Below are 20,153 nucleotides of genomic sequence, written 5' to 3' on the forward strand. Positions count from 1 at the left end.
CTGCACCCCTAATGTTAGAGTGGTAGGGGGCGGGCACGACATATGGTGCTGTGCTGCCAGGGTGTGCCTGAGGGCTGCCAGTGGTAGGCTCCACCACTCCGACAGCCCGCTCATTCTGCCCCGCTTGGACGCCAGCTCAGAGCTGCTGATGTTGGCTGCCATTTTGGCTGAGTTCCTGGGCCACCCTGTCACTTCCAACCTCCACCTGACTTGACACCTTGGCAGGTGGCCAGGCCGTTGACATAGAGAATGGAGTTTGCTGGTCTGGAATATGTTTCGTAGCCACTTAACTGAGAAGACTAAAAGTAGATTACATAATACTTTCATGGCTGATATCCCGGGTGGTTTGATGTCTCTATTGCAACCTCTCGATGTTTGCTTGAACAATCCATTCAAAGACCATGTGTGCGAGGAATGGAATACATGGATGATGAGTGCAGAAAAGTCATTTACAAAAGACAGGGCAGCGTGTGCTGTGTGACTTCTTGCTCAAAAGCATCGGATAAAGTGAAAGTAGAGACTAATAAAATAGTTTAAAAAATGCGGTATCTCTTGTGTAATTGATGGCAAGGAGGATGATTTATTGTGGGACACTGATGATGAAGTTGAAGCTGCCTCATCGGATACAGACTGGGACCCATATCTTTCTTCTTCTTTGGCTTGACTTCGCGGACGAAGATTTATGGAGGGGTAATGTCCACGTCAGCTGCAGGCTCGTTTGTGGCTGACAAGTCCGATGCGGGACAGGCAGACACGGTTGCAGTGGTTGCAAGGGAAAATTGGTTTGTTGGGGTTGGGTGTTGGGTTTTTCCTCCTTTGCCTTTTGACAGTGAGGTGGGCTCTGCGATCTTCAAAGGTGGTTGCTGCCCGCCGAACTGTGAGGCGCCAAGATGCATGGTTTGAGGTGATATCAGCCCACTGGCGATGGTCAATGTGGCAGGCACCAAGAGCTTTCTTTAGGCAGTCCTTGTACCTCTTTGGTGCACCTCTGCCTCGGTGGCCAGTGGAGAGCTCGCCATATAGCACGATCTTGGGAAGGCGATGGTCCTCCATTCTGGAGACAAGACCTACCTAGCGCAGTTTGATCTTCAGCAGCGTGGATTCGATGCTGTCGGCCTCTGCCATCTCGAGTACTTCAGTGTTGAAGATGAAGTCGCTCCAATGAATGTTGAGGATGGAGCGGAGACAACGCTGGTTGAAGCATTCTAGGAGCCGTAGGTGATGCCGGTAAAGGACCCATGATTCGGAGCCGAACAGGAGTGTGGGTGTGGCAACGGCTCTTTGTGAGGTTTTTCAGTTGGTTGTTTTTCCAGACTCTCTTGTGTAGTCTTCCAAAGGCGCTATTTGCCTTGGCGAGTCTGTTGTCTATCTCGTTGTCGATCTTTGCATCCGATGAAATGGTGCAGCCGAGATAGGTAAACTGGTTGACCGTTTTGAGATTTGTGTGCCCGATGGAGATGTCGGGGGTGGGGGGGGGGGGCTGATGGAGGACCTCAGTTTTCTTCAGGCTGACTTCCAGGCCAAACATCTTGGCAGTTTAAACAATGGGCGTATGGATGTTCTTGCCGCCATCTTTGCCTCAGACGATGATGGTTATAGAAATTTTGAAGGATTCTGAACGTGCTTTTGTTCAATGAAAAATTGTCGACCATGTGCTGAATTTAAGTCTCAAAAGTATATCTGGCATACAAATTGACCCCCAATTTTTTTGAGGGTTTCAGGGCACCACTTGTATGCCAAAATATATGATATTCATTATTATTGACTTCAGTGTTGATCCCTGTAAACAGACTGAAGTGGAAGCTTGTTCTGAGGAAACACAATTCCAAGCATTTGCCTGGGCATTCCAAAGGTGAGTATGCTGCCAAACTGTTGGAAGGTAAACTACAAAGGCCTTTTGCTTTCCAGTGTAGCTCTCTTTTGAAGTCATATATAGTCATTTGTTCTTTATAATTGTTTTAATAATGATAATCTAGCATTTTATAATTATCAGGCATGTCTTTTTTTTAAAGCAATGCAGCTACAAACTAGAGAACAGGCTTCCTAAATTGATATCCCATTAACTTTACAGGGTTTCCTCTTAAAAATCTGATGTCAATGCCTTGAAGGCATTGATGCTGGTGGCTGTCAGACGAACACGAGTCAACTGGCAGCAGTTTGGCTCAACTGTACTCTGGAAAGCGTTTGCAAAACGCTTGAAATTTATTCTTGAACATTTTCCTTGAAATGGACTTCCACTTCAACTTAATTCCCCTTTATTTTTTGTCTTTTTTAGTATCACATCTTTTGTCTGCGTTAAACTCATGCCGCACCTTTTTAAAAGTGGGGCTGACGCAGGTGATCAGGTTTCAGTTTGGGACTGAATCTCCTGTTAAGTTTTGAGGGGTGGGGGGCAGGGGGGGGATTGTTCCTGGGAATCGGAGCAATGCATCGCATTTAAATCCATCTGAAATTTTATTTAAGTTCAAATTACTCAAAAAAACATTTTCATAGCTCAGGTTGTTGAAATTGGAGAACTTTTCTGGTGAGTTGATTCTTGGGTGACCGTGCACTTCAGAAATCCAGGGTATGTGATATTGCTGGGGCAGGTATCCTACAGGACTTCTTAATTTAGATATTCTGCTGTGTGGTGGGTGACATGACCCTGTATAAGCTTGCGTAATTCCACTGACAGCAACGGAGCTGATTTTTGCAAGTTCTGCTTATCGCAACCACTTTCTATTGGGGGCCCCATTGATTTTCTTTGGCCAGTGGTGATGGCTGACAGCTTGAAATTAATTAACATTAATGAGAGAATTATACCCAGAATGGAGAAAATAAAGGAGGCATTAAGTACTGGGATGGATGTAATTTAAAGGATCATTAAGTCACGACATGGATGCTCTACAATGAGGGCATTAACGTATCAAGGTGTATCTGATAGAAAAGATGTACTATCTGTGGATTTAATAATAATGTTTTTAAAAAAAACTGAAGCAATATAGACCAGTGTGTAGTTTCTACCAATCCATCGGATGCTTCTGATCACTGAGGAAATGCACAGTTATCACATGTCACAGTGTTGGTACCTGATTGTATGCATGGAGGTGCCTGTGTATTATAACAGACATTTAATTTGTTTATTGGTCTACCAAAATAGACAGTTTCTAATTGTTGTCTGCCGATACAAGGGCAGGTTTAAATGGCAGCTTGGCATTTGCAGTCAATGTTATTGGATCAGTGGGCGGCTTAGGTGTTGGGTAAAATAATTAAAGTTGAGAATTGGATCAGTTGACCCATTCGGTTTTCCATTTTTAAAAGAAAATTACGAAAGTTGGAAGTCCTGAAATAGAGATTGGTAGAGAAAAACGAGTCAGCATCTGAAATGAGTAGAGATGGTAGCTTGGTTACTCAGAATGAAAACCGATGAAAATTCACACCGTTAAATTCCAACCCAAGTTTAGATTTGTGGTTTTGCAGATTTTGTATATTACTAGCCATTGATTAGTTTATCAGGGGAGCAGTAAAGATACAGTTAAGGAACAATAGATAACTTGTCTTCCAATTTTTCTACCTGTATTATTAAGAAAGTTAATTTTAAACCAGGCAGAAATAGTTCTACTTGCAGTTCCTCATTAAACCTCTTGACCTGTGCTTCCTCTTCAAGTTGCCTTGTCTCGAATTTAACGCTGTGTGCAATGTGCAGAAAGCATGGGGCCTCAGCAATTATCTGGCGTCTGTTTCCATTGTGTGAGTGAATTGTTTGTCGGGTGGTTACTACTATACAACTCTGTAGGACTGCTTGTGCCCATCTGGTTCTGGTTTTCTCTCTCTGCAGTAGGGCTAAGTCTCATTTCCTCGCACTCACAAGGCACTACAAGAAATGATCTTGTTATGCCTTAACATAATTGAAAATTACATGTTGTGCAGACTAGCAGCACTTAAATGCAGACACATAAAACCTTATGTGGTTCAGGTAAAAGACGCAAGGAAAAAAAAAGTTGTGTTGGTAATAAAGTAAAAATCCAAAAAAGAACAGATCAGCAGGTTTGGAACTAGCATCTTGGATGTTTAATTCTGCTGAAAGTCGTCTTCTGTGGGACTTTTGGTTCTGGCTTTTGTCTCACTTTTCAACCAAACATCTGAAATGCAAAATTGTAAATCAGATGTGTATAAAGTTCAGAACATTTCTTAACTCTGTTTCCTCTGTAAAAATCCATTTTGGCTACGAAACTCAGCTCTCAATAGTTCTTAAATTGTCCTAGCTGCAGTGCTTTTAGTTTTAAAATTCTCCCAACAAAGAATCCTTTCATGCATTTCCCCATGACAACAGCAATATAACTTGGACACAGTTTTCCAAAATTAAATCCCCTTGCCTAGTATTTATCGTGGTAAATGACAAATAGCCCGCTAAGATGTGTCGCGCTTTACTGCATCTCTTAATATGTTAAATTTAGAGAAGACTTATTAGGATGATGGCTCATGGTGACAAAAGTGCCTGGCAAAATATTTTAACCTTGATTAATTAGTCAAGGTTCTTTACATTTTAACTTCTAATTAAACGTTTTTGCGTGAACTTCAGTTTAAGTGAGTGGAATCAGAATTGCCGGTTCAGAGAAACAATTTGTGGATAGACCTCAAATGAATTGGTCCGATGATTTGAACCATATAGTTCCATTTGACTATGCCTGTTAGTCAGTGGTCAGCATAGAACATCCTACAGACACTGTGGGGGGGGGGGGGGGGGTTTCCCTGAGTAGACTGCCGGTCATCTGGCAGAATGCTTTCTCACCTAACATGCACAGGGGACTTGGCTTGGTTGTAGCGGAGAGAAGCTCTCCTGGTCAGATCCTTCTTGTATGACAGGAATATCACCCACAACTCATCCTGTCCCTGAAACAACTGGTGGAGGGGTGACTCTTGCAGAATGCGGATTTACTCAGTGCGTGGGGACGGTTGCAAGGATCCTCGTCACTGTTCACCCACGGCAGCAGCATGACAGAGGCTGCATGCAGCGTCAGATGTCCAGAGCTGCTGGAAGATCGTCAGTACAGTGGTCTGCTCAAAACATGTTGGCCTTCTTGCACCCTGAAATGCCAGTGAGGGAGTGCTGCCGACTGGCTGCAGGAGTACACGCACCCAACACAAAGGCACGGTGAGGAAGGACCAGAGTCCTTCGATGACTGGGCATTGAGGGACTGAGACCGACTGGGTGGGGGAAGGCCTTCAAACAGCAGAGGCAGGGAGAGTAACTATAAGATGCCAGTGTTAATAATGGTCCTGTATAGAGAACAAATTTACAGTGATGGAAATCGAAGGATGTGACACTGGACATGAAAAGACTTGGAATTGTTTTTTTTTTGTAAATTTGTTGTGTATAAAGTTTTTATTTTGATGTTTATGGGTGGAAGTATTGGGGACAAATTGTTTTGCAGAACTAAAAAACTGACTGCCTCCAAGGAGCATCATCTATGGTCAACTGCAGAATTACGGCAGTCTGAGCAGCACACAGGTGGGGGCCACTCGAAATTAACAAAGTCTAAAGCTTTAAAGGCTATTATCAACCCCTTTTCCACTTTCTTTTTTTCTTTGGCTTGGCTTCGCGGACGAAGATTAATGGAGAGGTAATGTCCACGTCAGCTGCAGGCTCGTTTGTGGCTGACAAGTCCGATGCGGGACAGGCAGACACGGTAGAAAGGGAAAATTGGTGGGTTGGGGTTGGGTTTTTCCTCCTTTGTCTTTTGTCAGTGAGGTGGGCTCTGCGGTCTTCTTCAAAGGAGGTTGCTGCCCGCCGAACTGTGAGGCATCCCAGTTAATTGGCTGTGCAGTGTCTCGGGATGGGAAGCCCTTTGCGCCGTTTCCACTGGGCCACCCTTAACTGGGGCGGTAATTTGCTGTTTCACTGAACAAACTCATCCCCGGGGATTGGAATGTTCTACCTTCATCTGGAAGCGGGTGACTTTCTGCTGTCCCTTTCCACTGGTTTTATCAGCAAACGCCAGGGATCTGTGTAGGGGTAGAGGTGTGAAATGACGTCATTTACACCAGCATTCGGACAGTGTTCCTTTTCCACTGGCATCCTGTCCCAGTAAATTCCCAGTTAATTCCTGGGGCCAGTGGAAAAGGGGCTATTGTCAGTTATACATCAGATGTAGTGATACATCAGAAAGCTACAGTGTTCAAAATTATTCCTCTCCTCCTCCACCACCCCCACCCCACAATTTTGAACTCCACCATTCTGAGTAATGGCTTCAAAACCATTCACTGTGCAGTTTGCTTGGTTGTTTTGAGACTTGGTCTTTTTCTATTTGAATCTCACAACAGTTCTGGGATTTGAAGGTTTCGGATATTGAGGATAAAATTATGGTGTGTTTCTTTCTGAAGTCTTAAAGGTCAATGTTTCTTTGGTGTAAGGTGTGCACACATATCAGCTAATTTTAATTCCTAGCCCATAGTCGCTTGCAGATGCTCTTCATAGTTTAACTGACCACGTCTCTGTTCGAGAAAAATAATGCATGTAATCTTAAATGGGAGCTGAGCCACTTTAATTTTGCTCACTTTGGCTGCTCCTTTACAAGGGTTGCATTCAGGTAAATTGACTATGTCTTAGGCCTAGGTGTGGCATTTAATGTTCTGTAGTTACAAGTTGTTGGGGTTTGGATTACAAGGGTTGCATTCAGGTAAATTGACTATGTCTTAGGCCTAGGTGTGGCATTTAATGTTCTGTAGTTACAAGTTGTTGGGGTTTGGAATTTCTCATGCTCCCTGCATGTTTCTGAAAAGAAGCTTTCTAGCTTTCGGTGTCTGTTGTATTGAGATCAATTGATGGTCTCTTTTCATTCTCTAGTCTTAACAAGTTGTTACAAAGATGATATATTAAATATCGATGGAGCGCAGTAGATACTTCTAGAAAAGGCAGTCCTAAAGAGGTCCAAGGACGGGTGAAATGTACATGGAGCTCAGTGCCAACTTGTTTGAATGCGTATCATAAATGCATTTGGACAGAAAACCAACCACATCAATGAATCTGGTCAGTATTGATATTTAAAAAATGTAAATAGACATGCAGCACAGTAATGGATCATTTCACCCCATTAGTCTATGCCGCTTAATTTACATCCAATTAATCTACGCCCTGGGTACGTTTCGAACGGTGGGAGGAAACCAGAGCCTCTGGGAAAAATGTACACAGTGACAGAGAACTCCTCACACAGTATGGGATTCGAACCCCGGTCCCGGTCACTGGCGCTGTAAAGGCATTGCACTAACCGTGCCACTCTTCATTTGCGACAGTGGTGTAATTGTGTGGGGCGGGGAGGGGGGGGGGGGAAAGAAGAAGATGCATTGGGTTTCATAATTTCTGTGTGTTTTGTTTTCAACTGCAATCATGATTAAAATAGAGGCATCTGCATGGATTTAGATTATTGGAGTTGCTGCCTGTTGTATTTTCATTTATGGGATGTGGGTTTAAAAAATCCCTGGATTAAAATTGTAAGTACTTGTGTGTATAGCTTTCAAGTTGTGAAGCTAAGGATTTGGAGCGTGCACAATCTATTAATTCGCACGAGTGAGACGAAAGAATTAATCTCACTGAAGAAAACTAAAGTTCTGGCTAATTGTATGATTAATTTTGAATTTTTATAGTAGTAATTGATGCTTTTCCACAGTGACATTTTTCTATGAGAAACTAAAAATAAGCGAATAAAGAAAATGATATCTAACAAAAATGGGCAATTGGAATGTTGTATTGTGAAGAATGCTATTGCAAAAAATATTTTCAGATATAAAGGTTAAGATTATTCTATTAACGTGGCTAGAGAATTGTATTGAAGTTTTAAAAGAGTGGGTTGAATGCAAGTTAGAAAATACTGATGATATTTGGAGAATGGAAAGCAAAATTGCAAGACAGCTGATTTGAACAATGCAGTAGAGTTGCATTAAATGTTATACACAAAGCATGGAACAATTAATACTAGATTAGATTCTATATTTTCAACAGTGAATTCATCTCTAGCTCTAAGTGTTTACCTCATTTGGATGATTGGTTTTAGGAAGATGAAGTAGTAGCTGAGGAGAAATTGAATAATTCCATTACTCAGTGTTGATCGGTTCCAGAAACCAATATATGTCCCTGTTCAAATGCTCTTTGGCTTCCAACATCTCAACTTGTAGATGTAGAATGATCAATTCCAAATTGTGCACTGTATCCTTAATCATTGCTTCTCCTGGATCCACTCTTGGATTTCCATTCAACAAAGAAGAATACCATTCAGAGCAATCTCACTCCTCCCATATTTCCTATATGCACCTCAAGTTCTGATTCTCCTACCACCCATCTACACTCTGGGTAATCCAGGCCACACAATGAACATAACTGGTACGTCTTTGAAATGAGAGGAAATCGGACAACCTAGGAAACATCCACCCAGTTACAAGGGGAATGTGCACACCCATGTTTCAACCAGCAGAGGTTGGGATTGAGCTTGGTCACTGGAGCTGAGATTCAGGAGTTCTACTTGCTGCACCAATGTGTTTTTGAGTAATTCCATTGAAGACCTAGTTGAGTCAGAGAAATGGAAGGCAAGTGACCTCAGCAGGGATGCAAATGTAAAAAAAAACTTAATTGGCGATCCTAATGAAATTGAACTAGCATAGCACATTTACAGAAAGTGTCCATTTCATCCTTTAGGTACGTGCTGAAGTATTCATATCAGTTTCTGATAGCGGTGCTGAACTGGCCTTTTAATCCTTCCTCTTTTTCTACCTTCTAGATGCATCCATATTATTGAGAGTCAACATCTCTTTGCAGCACTAATAGAAATGAGTAAAACCAACAAAATCTATGGTATTGTGAAGCAGGACAAAGGGTCTTTAGTTACTGTTCTGTCAGACTCCATAATCTCAAAAGCACTCCACTGAAATATCCACCAATTTTGAATGTGGCAATAAAATAAAAAAAACATTAATCTTTTATTGTAAATCTTTTTAAAATAAAATGGGTCTGGTGTGACTTCCTTTTTAAGCGTATCAACAGAGATTGTAAAAGGCCATACAATCAATTGCTAGAGTGTGTTTATAAATAGCGAACTTTCAAGGATTGAAACTTGATTGCAACTGTTCAAATTTGAAACAGTTTCACAGTGAGAGACTTGAGGCTATTTTTGACACTGTTCTATTATTTGTTGTTACCAGGCTACTCCACAACAATATGATGTTTTCTCTCTCTCTCTCTCTCTCTCTCTCTCTCTCTCTCTCGCTCATCGACATATAAAAAGTTCAAGAGCACCTTTTTGTGAATAAAATCACAACTCAAAACGTGATAAATAATTTCTAATGAATGACCCAATTCAATTATTTTACAAAAGTTGCAAAACAGAATATGGCCTTCATCAAAGGGAGTTTATCATCAATTGAATGGATGGAAATTTGGCTAATGGCAAAACTCTAAACCTTTTATTTCTCTAAAGCTGACAGCATCCCTTGTCTGTGTATAGGGAATTAAGGCTGCAAACCTAAAGGTTTTACTTGGCAGATTCAATCCAGGCAGGCCCAGTGAATTGATATGACCTTCAACTTTTTCTTTTACCCACTCTTGAGATTTGAGGTGCCCCTGATATTTTGGCCCACTTTGTCATATTCCCTACTGAGCAACCTCTGATGTTTAAATTTATTTCAAATTATATATTTTTGCTAGCCTAGTATCCAACTAACCTTTCTGTGAAAAGTTAATTATTGTGTTTTCTTGGTTTGCTGTCTTTGAGAATTCTTCCTTTTGACGCCTGCTCGCTTTGTCTTCTTGGATGGTTCTAGATTGAAGCAAAAAAAATTCAATGCTGGAGAAACTCAGCAGGTCAAACTGTGTACTCTATGTGGCAAAGATAAAGATACATAACCATCGTTTCAGGCTTGAACTCTTTACCAAGTACTGTAGGGGCAAAATGTGGACAGACATCCAAACAAAATGGTGGGAGGGGGGGGGGGTGGGTGAGGAGTGCAATCCTACAGGCAGAAGGTAATAGGTAGATAAGGAAGGAAGGGAATTTGAACTTCAGATCAGAATAAAGGAATTTGATCCCACAAAGCTTGCTCATTCTGGGAACAATTTTCTTTACTATATTTCAGCTCCTTCACTAATAGGCGCAATGTATTTTGACTGTACACTGTTTTAATGATGCATTTTAATGTTTCTTTCACTAATATATTCTTGGAACATTAGCAACTGTACATTTGATTACAGAGATCCTGATTAAATCATTGTTCATTGACAGTACGATATGACTGAGTAACCTTTATTTGTGGCGAGTTCCACATGTGTATTCTTTAGTGGAAATGAAAAGAATTAGGGAAATTTATATTTTCCTCATTACAGCTGTAATTGTGGCTATTGTAGGCCAGTGGACTGGTTAGAAGAACAAAAGCATGGAATTAGTTTTCTGTTATTGCTCTTGTATTATTGATAACATTTGCCACTCTACAGCTGCATTTTTATGTGAATGCTTCCTGAGTTGGAGCATGGATAAATTTTAATTAGTTGATATTAATATTTCGATATGTGGTTCGACTGCCTCTTGAGAGTGACAAAAAATTGTGGTAGAGTTTAATTTGTATATTTAGGAAACCACTTGTCGTAATATTAAATGCAGGTCACCATAAATTCAACCACTTCTACAGTCATAATTTTTTTTTAAATTGGAGAGTTTAGCAAATTTTTAAAAAATGCTCAACAATGTAATGTCAGTTCTTTTCCTAATGTGTTACTCTTTTATATGAAAATGTTTTGCCCAAGTCGTCAAATGATAAATGGGTGCTGATGTGGTGGAATTTGTTTCACTCTGGTTTGTAATAATGGGAGGATTGAAAAGCGGAGCATATTACTAGTTTGAAAGGTGACACAAATTCACAGTTTAGTTCTGATGTTGCACTGGGAATGTATTCTGAAACTGTTTAGTGTACAAATGTTCCCAAGGTGAAACGATGACAGAGTTGCACGAAGGACATTATTCTCCATCACAGAAAAAGTTTTGTTTATGACAATTCATCATTATAATTTTTTCATTTTCTGTATGCTCATTTGTATTTATAGGTTTTTGTTTTATTTTATTTTAATCATTTTCCTTTATTCTGTTTCCCATCTCCAGTACCTGCAGATGAAATGGCCATTGATTGATGTACAGGCAGGGAGCCTACAGGGTAGGCAAGGACTCAAGGATGCTAGGTCCCCATCTCCAGCTCACATTGTTGTAAGTAGTGGCTAGACACACATTTTCTTTGCTTCACTGGGATCATTTGGAACGATGTTTATTCAACAAAGTAGCACTTAACAAAAATTAAAGCCACTTTTTTTTTTAAAAAAACCAGCTTCGGTGCAAAAAGAAATGGTGATAAATTTATGGTCCGCATTTGCCATCATTATGCTGTGTATGACTACAACTTTGAAGGATTAATCAGATAAAGTGAAATCCAGCAATGATTCTCCTCCTCATCATGGTTCAACGTTTTGCAGCTTTCCTCAACATAGACCTTTAAAATCAGTGATCAGCCACCAATCCCTAGACATTGTAATCTATTTTTGATGCAGTAACATCCTTTAAAATGTCATGGCTTGGTACCTGAGGTGTTTTAAAGTTTCTAACAGTGCATCTCTTTACTGTGCTGGCATGACCTAATACTATATTTTAATGTTATGTTTTGAAAAAATGTTTTTAAAATTGTATAGTTCTATGTGTTTGTTGACTGGAAGAATACTGAAATGTGAATCACTATTTAGCTGGCTTGATGACATCATGATGCCAGGTATCTCCTTGAATTGACAGCTCTCAGTGATTGACCTTGAGGAGTAGAGAGAGGGCAGGGGCCTGGGGAGGAAGAGGGAAATTTGTGCTGCAAAAGTTCACGGAGTCTTTGGGTGCAGTTTTCTATCATCACAGCAAGTGCTGTTGTCTGGGCACCCTGCAAGAACTGGACCATAGTGTGTGATTCCAAATTAATATGATACCAGAGTTTATGGTCACACAAGTACAGTATTGATAAGGCCTGCTTCTTCCTGCCTTTGGGAAGGATGGGAAATAAGGGGCCTTTTGAAAATATCCAACTGCTCATTCATTAGTTTTTGTAGCACCACTCGCGTTCCTCCCCAGGTTCTCCTTTTGCAGAAAATTTTAAGAAATCTCTGAGAAAGAGCTTAATGTTCTGAACAAGGGCTAGCAGTTAATCGTATGAAATGGATGCCTCTGAAGTACAGGAAGTTATGTAGTGTGTTAATCTTTTATAAATACAGTTGGCCAGCTTTTCTCCTGTGGCGGCACAGTGAAATTGACTCCAGTTTTCACAATCACAATGGAATAATTCAAATCCTATTGACCATGACGAATCTTTAATTTTTACCGTCTCTCAAATCTTTGCTTGTGCGCGTGTTGTGTAAAATTGGCGGCCTATTTATTTATCATTTAAAATTTTTTAAAAAAGGGTCTTGGAGCAAAAAGGGTCTTGGAGCTATGCTCGTGTGATTTCAAAAGTGGTCTTCTTAAATCCACTTCGGAAACAGCCGAGTTAGAAATCGTCGAAGTAAAAGTGTTGTAGCTCTATTTTATACTGGTCACTAACAATGTTTCTAGAAGCACGACTTGAGCATCAGCTTCTGGTTCTTATCCCAGCAGCAGGTTTGTAGACTTTTTTTTTAATGGGGGGGGGGGGTGGGGGGAAGAGAAGGCTTGTGAGTTTGTTGCTCTGAGAAGAGAGCCAGATTTATTTATCAGGGATAAATGCCAGGAGCTAGCTCTTGGGCATTGCTCCCCTGGGACCTACATTAGAATGATAATGGTACAAATCTAGCTACCGAGTTGTGCAAGTAGTTGATGTTTTCTCCTGTGACTTTGCTGTTCTGTATTCACAAGCACGAGTGAACACTGAACTTTGCTCTTTGCTTCAATGAAACTCTGGGCACTACACCATAGGTGATTCTTTCACCACCACCTCCTTGTTATCAAGGTGAAAGGCACAATGACAGCTCATCAAATCACCTGATTTCTATTAAATACCTGATTAATAGTCCAGTTGGTACATTTATAAAATGGGTATGGAATGAGCTACTTATCTTAAAAGCCTGGAGGCAGCTTTATCCGGTCACATCTATTGTGCACGTTTTTCATTCCCCCCCCCCCCTCTCCTCTTGTTTGTACAACTTTTTTAAAAAACTATTTATTTGTTCAAAATACAGATAAGTAACATATATAACAATAAACTAAACATGAATGATATATTTTATATATAAAAGAAAAAAGAAAAAAAAGAAGCTCCCCTCCCTTTTCAGCCAACTCTCCTAAGGAGAGCCATAAAGAGAGAAAAAAAACAAAGAAAAATTAAATATACATATTAAAATCTAATCAATGTAAATCAAAATGTAAATATTCTGACTATAACAACCACTTATTAATAAAAAAACTATAGTTATCACGTGAAACGTGATTTTCCCCCATTATTAAACAATATTTCATCTTATGCCATCTATTAATATCAATCATATTCATATCTTTCCACGTACTAGCAAAACGTTTTTTCGCTACAGATAAAGCTAAATATACAAAAGCAAGTTGTAATTTATCTAATCCCTGACCTTTCAGAGGTTGCAAACTACCCAATAAAAATACTGTCGGATCTAAAGGTATTTTAATCTTGTACAATTGTACTTTCTTCCAAAAAGATTGTGTGTGTGTGTGTAATATATATGAACAAACTGTGTGAAAAAAAAGTTCCAACAGCGTTACCACATCTAAAACACAAATCTGATTCATGAAAACCATATTTTTTTTTAAGCTTTTCAGGTGTTAAGTATAATTGATGTAAAAAATTATAATTAACCATTGCATAATGTGCATTTATCAGTCTTGTTTGTACTACTTTGTTGGCTCATTTTCACAGCAACACCGAAAGTCGATCAATTTTTTTGGAGTTACGAATTTAGCAAGAAATGCTTTCCTCTAATAGACCAGATAAACTGATGGCTGTTCATTACAAGTGTTCCAAATAATTGCCCTGCCTGTTATGGCTGGATGTCAGCTAATCTTTGTGACTTCAGGCATCACCATGGAAGGAAAACATGATCCATTACAGTACTTGTTTATTGCCTGTGATGAGAAAAGTAGGCCTACTGAGGGAAAGGTAGTATGCAGTCTTTCGGATTCAGTTCTGATTACTCACACTTAAGTAAATTGTTCCAATTTAAACTGATTTTAAAAACACCTAATTTATAGGGCAGTGAAAGGTTTTCATTATACGAGACAGAGATACGATGTGCATTCTTTTGTAAGAGAATGATATTTTGAGATTGAAAATTAGTTGCGTAACACAAGTATCCATATTTGAAGCATCATTTTTGAATTGTCAGCTAATTTAAATTGAAAATTGATGTTCCTGTGCAAACTATTAGAAAATGGAAGTAAGTGGCTAAGTCAAGTACTTTTGTACATCTCTCAAGATTTGCATTATCTAGATAATAAACACTCTAATTCCAAATTGATTGCAGGTCCTGAACATGTGTTACTGGCTCGTGTTCTATGGATGTGCTCAATTAAAATTAATTTGACCACCGAAAATAAACAGAAGGTTATTGATGATATTTCACATCCAATGCTTGCAATCAAGTAACATGGCAACTTGTTTTTCTCAAAATTCTCAACGTGCCTTTCTCCGAACACTAATGTCCGAATGCCAGATGCATAATACTTGAGTTCGCCACGTAGTGTGGGACCTCCCAATATCACAAAGAAGCATTTTGTGAGAAGCTGATATTAAAACTAACATTCTTACTCCTCCCCATCACCATGTAAACAGATATCAAAAAGAAATTTGTGCTCAGTGTTGTTCAGAATTTTGGATTATGCCTAACAAGATGTGTTTGGATACAGTGTCTTAAACAACTAGGAGGATAATTTGAAAGACAACTTGCTTGAAAATCAAAACTGAAAATATGTTAAAATATCCACATGCAAGGCTGTTCATGTCTTTTCAATATTATAACTCCCTTTGTAAATATTACAATGGTTTGTTGAGTCAAGGATAGGAAGTTAAACAAGTCAGATAGGGTGCCAGCATTATCCATTGTCCTTCAGGGTGTTGATAGGAATGTATCGCCGACTCTTTGGTCATATTAAATGGACTTGAAATCTAGTTTAACCTACCTTTTACAGTTCTGCAATTGTAAACCTATGTTTAATAGAGCAAGCTGGAAAGGAGGAAATGTAACTTTCTTGGGTTGATGCATCAATATAAACGGTGACAGTAAAAACATAATTGATGGATTTGGGGTTAGGTGATGGAAAAGTTACTGAGCAATGCACCTCACTGCAGTATGCTGATGGTGTGTTTAATGACAAAATGGTCTTGGTCTCAGTCAAGTATATATTATTCTAATTTGAACTTTGATTGCAAGTTCTCTGTCTGAATTGTAGCCTTGCTGTTCTGATGAGTTTAGATTATGGCTATATTTCCTGGCAGCATTTCAGGTGTTCTATTTTAACGCAGCCCACTTGGCTCAGCAACAATGAAGGCACAGAAGCCACAGCTATCAGCCAAGCTGTAAAATTAATACATGTTGTTAGTGCCAGGGGTCGAACTCCTGTGACATACAGGATTGTCAAGGCAAATCACGCTGTGTCGTTAATAACTAGCCATCTATACGTGTAATTAAAAGGGTATGTGTGTTGTGCGTTTATTGATCAGAAAGTGTGTGTAACGGAAAAGCTAAGTTCTAATTATTACACGTGACTCGTGCCCAAACTTAGCACAAATAAACCAGCTGGACAGAGTGGGCAAAGGAGCTAGTGAGGTAGTTCATGGCATTATTTCAAAAATGTGATTGAAAATAAATTTCTTGAGCAGCGGAACAACTAATGCTATTTGCAGTTTTGTGGTTTATCAGGAATGCCGTAAGATGGAGCTTTAATCGAAGACATAAATTTGAAACATTTTTGTTTTTTTTTTAAATAAAGGCCACTCTTCACTTAGTAGACACCTGTGGAGTTCCAGAAGTTCCACTCTGGATAAAAACACCGACAAATCAACATTTTTATTAATAATCCGAGTAATTCAGACCGTAATCTCATAATTTCTTGTGATTAAAACCTTCGATTTCTTTCACAGGAATACATCTACATTTCATGCTTTTAAAAAAAAAAAAAAAAATTTTGGCCCCCATTTTCGATTTCCCTCATTTTTGCGGCTGGCCTTTTTTCACTACCACCATGTCAATGACTGGTGCATCTAAAAGTCCATCGAGATTGGCCGAGATCCGTGCAAGTGCCTTGAAGGCCAGTTGCTACATTTATAAAGTCAAATGAATGAACATTTTGACCCATTGTTGATTTGAAGCTTTACTGATACAAAAGAAAACCTATTTTCCAAAGTTGAACTGCAATTTAGGCATGCAGCGCGTTATCAGGCTCTTCCGGGCCATGCCGCCCAATTAACTCAAAACAATCTGTTTTGAGTTTTTGAAGGGTGGGAGGAAATCGGAGCACCTGGGAGAAAGCCACACATAAATGGGGAGAACATGCAAACTCCTTATAGACAGTGTTGGACTGAGGCCTGTTTGCTTATACTGTAACAGCATTGCATTAACTGTGCTGCATGCTTAAGGATTTAAAGGATTTTAATTGATAAAAATAGAAACATTCAACTTCCAAATATCATCTGACTTTGATATCCAGTGACATGAGAAGCAGTTTTACATGAGTATTCGAAGTTTACTTTGGATCTGAATGGAGTACCCTTAAGCAATCTTCCCACAATAACCTTTTTTTTTGTCTTCCATTCCTTTTGCCAGCTTTTGATTTTTATGGGGAAATGAGGCCAAGTTTAGTATTGTAAATGTCACACTGCTACTCCCCTGGAATCTTGTCTGTCCCAGATAACCCGATATGTTGGTTATACTTCCAGATGAACCTCAACACATGAGGCATATTCCCTTTGTGGGTCATTTTTTTGGGCAAATTATCAAGTCGGATGTTAATCATCTTCAACTTTCCACCATTTTAAGGTCAGAAACCGATGCTGAAACCCTGCTCTATTGTCAGCCCAGTGCCAACATTGCTTCAACAATCTCAAACAGTGAAGTTTCAACTTCCTGTTCAATTTCTTGACCATCCATGTCGGTATATTTCCTTCAGCCAAGAACTGTGTATCTAGAGCTCTCTAAATTTCAGCCTTTTTTTTCTTTATACACTTCTTTTTCACCACAACTCTTTCTGAAACCAATGTTTCAATTGAGAGTCTTGTGATGTGTCATATTACCTGCAATGTGTCATATTATCTGCTTGTTTTGGTCCGATGTCAAGTTTTTTTCCCCGATTGTGCTCCTGTGACGTAGCTTTGACAGCTTCTCTGTTAAAAGTGTTACACGAGTATGTTTGTGTTGACTTAGTTTGCGTTTGTTGGAAAGGAAAGAGAGTGAAAGAGTATTGTATATCCACTGTGTTATAGATTCCAGCTGCTCCCTGGGGTTGGGGGCAGGTTGATGAAGGGGTGTGGAAACAAGGAACTGGAGGGGTTTGACAGGGCAGGCAGTCTCCATGGAGAGAAACTGTTAGTCCATGTTTCTGGTTGGATCCTTTTTCAAGCCTAAGGTGGGAAAGGGTGAGAGCAAGGAGAGTGAAGGAGCCAAGAGAATGCTGGACAAACAAAGGTAGGGAGAAATGTAGTTGGAAGAAGGTGGTGTTGGGAGAACAGAGAAAAATGGGATTGGTTAAAGTACAGATCGAAACAATTTAACTGGATCTAGGTAGGGGTTACTGCTAGTCTCTGGGGAGGGAGGGGTATTGAAATTCTTGCTCAGATTCTCTCTAAGTATCTTGCTTCCAACCGTAAATTACTCTGGCTTTTTGTAAATATCTCTGTGAGAGTGGAAACCTTCCTTTTGCCTACCGTATTTGTGCACCTCAAAATTCTGTAGACCTGTTGCTACTTCCTTCAGCCTCTTCCATGCCAAAGCAAACAAACCCATCCTGTCTGGCAAAGTTCAGGTTTATTGTTGGAGTACAGACATGACATCACACTGCCACAAGATTCTTTTTTCCCAGTGGGCCAGGCAGAATATCTACATATTGGTAGTGCAAATCAAACTCTACACAAGAAAAGATGCATCATAATCCATACAAAATGGAATGAATTAGGAAACCCAAAAAATGCCAGTTTTCAGGTATGAAATCATTGTGAAACTTTTAAAAACTTTTTATTGTTAACTTCCCCTCCCCTTTTTGAACATTTAATAGTCTATGACAAATCTGAAGGTCTTAATGTACTTGGTATCTGTAGGAAATAATTATATTTGGAACATTGATCTATAACTGGCATTGAGAATGACACTAGGGTAATTTTGAACAGCAGGAGACTCCTATTAAAAATTGTTGTCATTGCTTAATGTAAAATAGCATGTATTGGCTTTAATTTTGCTTAGATTAGCTTTGCAACAATTGAATGGAACAAGTTCTTTTTGCTCCTGAGTAGCTCACACAGTTAACGGTACACCCTTGTTACAGTTAATCTTGTTCGGGAGGTAGGGAATCTTAATTTTTTTTGTATATATTTGACAATGAGCCAAAAGATTTGTTTGATTTATAAATAGTGATTTTGTTAAACTATCAGGAGAAATGTATCATTCTTCAACATAACGTGGGATTTATCTTCATGACCATCCTTCCACTTGGACAATATTCATCTGCTGATCTAACACTTTGATGGAAGCGAAAATCTAGGCTTCCTCATTTGGTAACTGAACCATCCGTTCTGGAAGGATTTCAGGCTGCTAGTGTAACAAAGGTTCTTTAAATCATTCTCGAGATTGTGACACCTAAAATTTTGTTTACTAGGGTAATCAAGGAAATTCATGTGACCTTTCAATTATGATGCTATATAAATGCAAGTTTGTGTTGCCTTGGAGAATGGCAGAAAGAAAAGGGAATAGAAGAGCGAGATGTGAATCACTGGCCGCATTTGAAATATTCTGGCCTGGGACTGCTTGACTTGTAAGTGCTGCCCAATGACAAAGTGATGAGTCGAATTTTCTTCCCCGTTACCATGGCCTTGGATTTTCTGTCATGGAAGACATTAAACTTTTTACTTGAGCTGATTATTTGTTTCAGTTCATGTTTCATAATTTAGCCATTTGGATAGATTATGTTTTAATAGGAGTATTTTATTGAGTATTGAACTCATTTTGCTGAAGTTGGGCATAATGAGCTTAATTAGCATTTGTTTCCTCTCTTCCGCATTTTCAAAGAACCTACTTTAGAGGAAAAGAAAGTTTTTATTGCACTTAGTCATTCTTCATGCTCTAGGCCAGTGGTTCCCAACCTTTTTCTTCCAACTCGCATTCCACTTTAAGTATGCTCTATGCCATCGGTGCTCTGTGATGAGTAAGGGATTGTTTATGATGGTGTGTGGGTGGGAAGGGAAGGTTGAGAATCTTTGCTCTAGACCCAATTGTTACTAAAATATTTTGCTTGAGAATAATTGTCATTGGGCCCATTTCCTTTGGAGTTATGAAACTGGGCACATCACAAGTCAATTAAAACAGTGGTTTTTTCAAATTTATTTCTTTCCACCCACATCCCACCTTAAGCAATCCCTTACTCATCGCAAAGCACCTATGGCATAGGGAATACTTAAAAGTGGTGTGCGAGTTGGAAGAAAAAGGTTGGGAACCACTGCTCTAGGCTATAAAGAATGCCAGTAATCCTTGTCAAACACATTTACAATATTAAAATCAAGGCGATCCTACTCTGGAACGAGTGGCAGATCACAGTTGCATGTCCTCGAATTTTCCAAATTCACCAGCCCTTTCCTGAACAGGAGCAGCTCCAGTCTTGATTGATGCAACACTGGCCTTGCCACACCACTGGCAAAGCTTCATGTGGCTGGAAATGCATGGCTGCAAGTCTTGGGGAAGCCTCGACCTATTTATTTTTCAAACCACACAGCTCAAAGTATTGTTTGTCCATAACGGTGGTGGCATGGTTAGTAAGGCGGTTACCGAGACAATGATCGGGACTGGGGTTCGAATCTTGCGCTGCATATAAGGAGTTTGTACGTTCTCCCCATGACTGCGTGGGTTTTCTGTGGGAGCTCTGTTTCCTTCCACTGTTCGAAACATACTGGGGGTTGCAGGTTAATTGGGTGTAATA

The 20,153-nt window shown here is 39.6% G+C and overlaps 1 protein-coding gene across 39 annotated transcripts in view; it reads left to right on the forward strand.

The window, feature by feature from the left end:
- The window catches only part of tcf7l2 (transcription factor 7 like 2), a 182,212-nt gene that overhangs the window by 64,418 nt on the left and 97,641 nt on the right, over nucleotides 1-20,153 (forward strand). For 34 of the 39 annotated variants that reach the window (XR_011345349.1, XM_069899928.1, XM_069899931.1 and 31 more), the window contains exon 4: nucleotides 11,118-11,219. The exons of the other annotated variants lie outside the window; for them this stretch is intronic. Coding sequence is in view for 33 of the 34 variants with exons in the window: in XM_069899928.1 (XP_069756029.1) it covers nucleotides 11,118-11,219 (102 nt within the window). In the remaining variant the exon portion in view is untranslated. The remainder of the gene's footprint in view (nucleotides 1-11,117; nucleotides 11,220-20,153) is intronic. 39 annotated transcript variants of the gene reach the window in all.

The sequence above is a fragment of the Narcine bancroftii genome, chromosome 10, assembly GCF_036971445.1.
Source record: "Narcine bancroftii isolate sNarBan1 chromosome 10, sNarBan1.hap1, whole genome shotgun sequence".
Taxonomy (NCBI): domain Eukaryota; kingdom Metazoa; phylum Chordata; class Chondrichthyes; order Torpediniformes; family Narcinidae; genus Narcine; species Narcine bancroftii.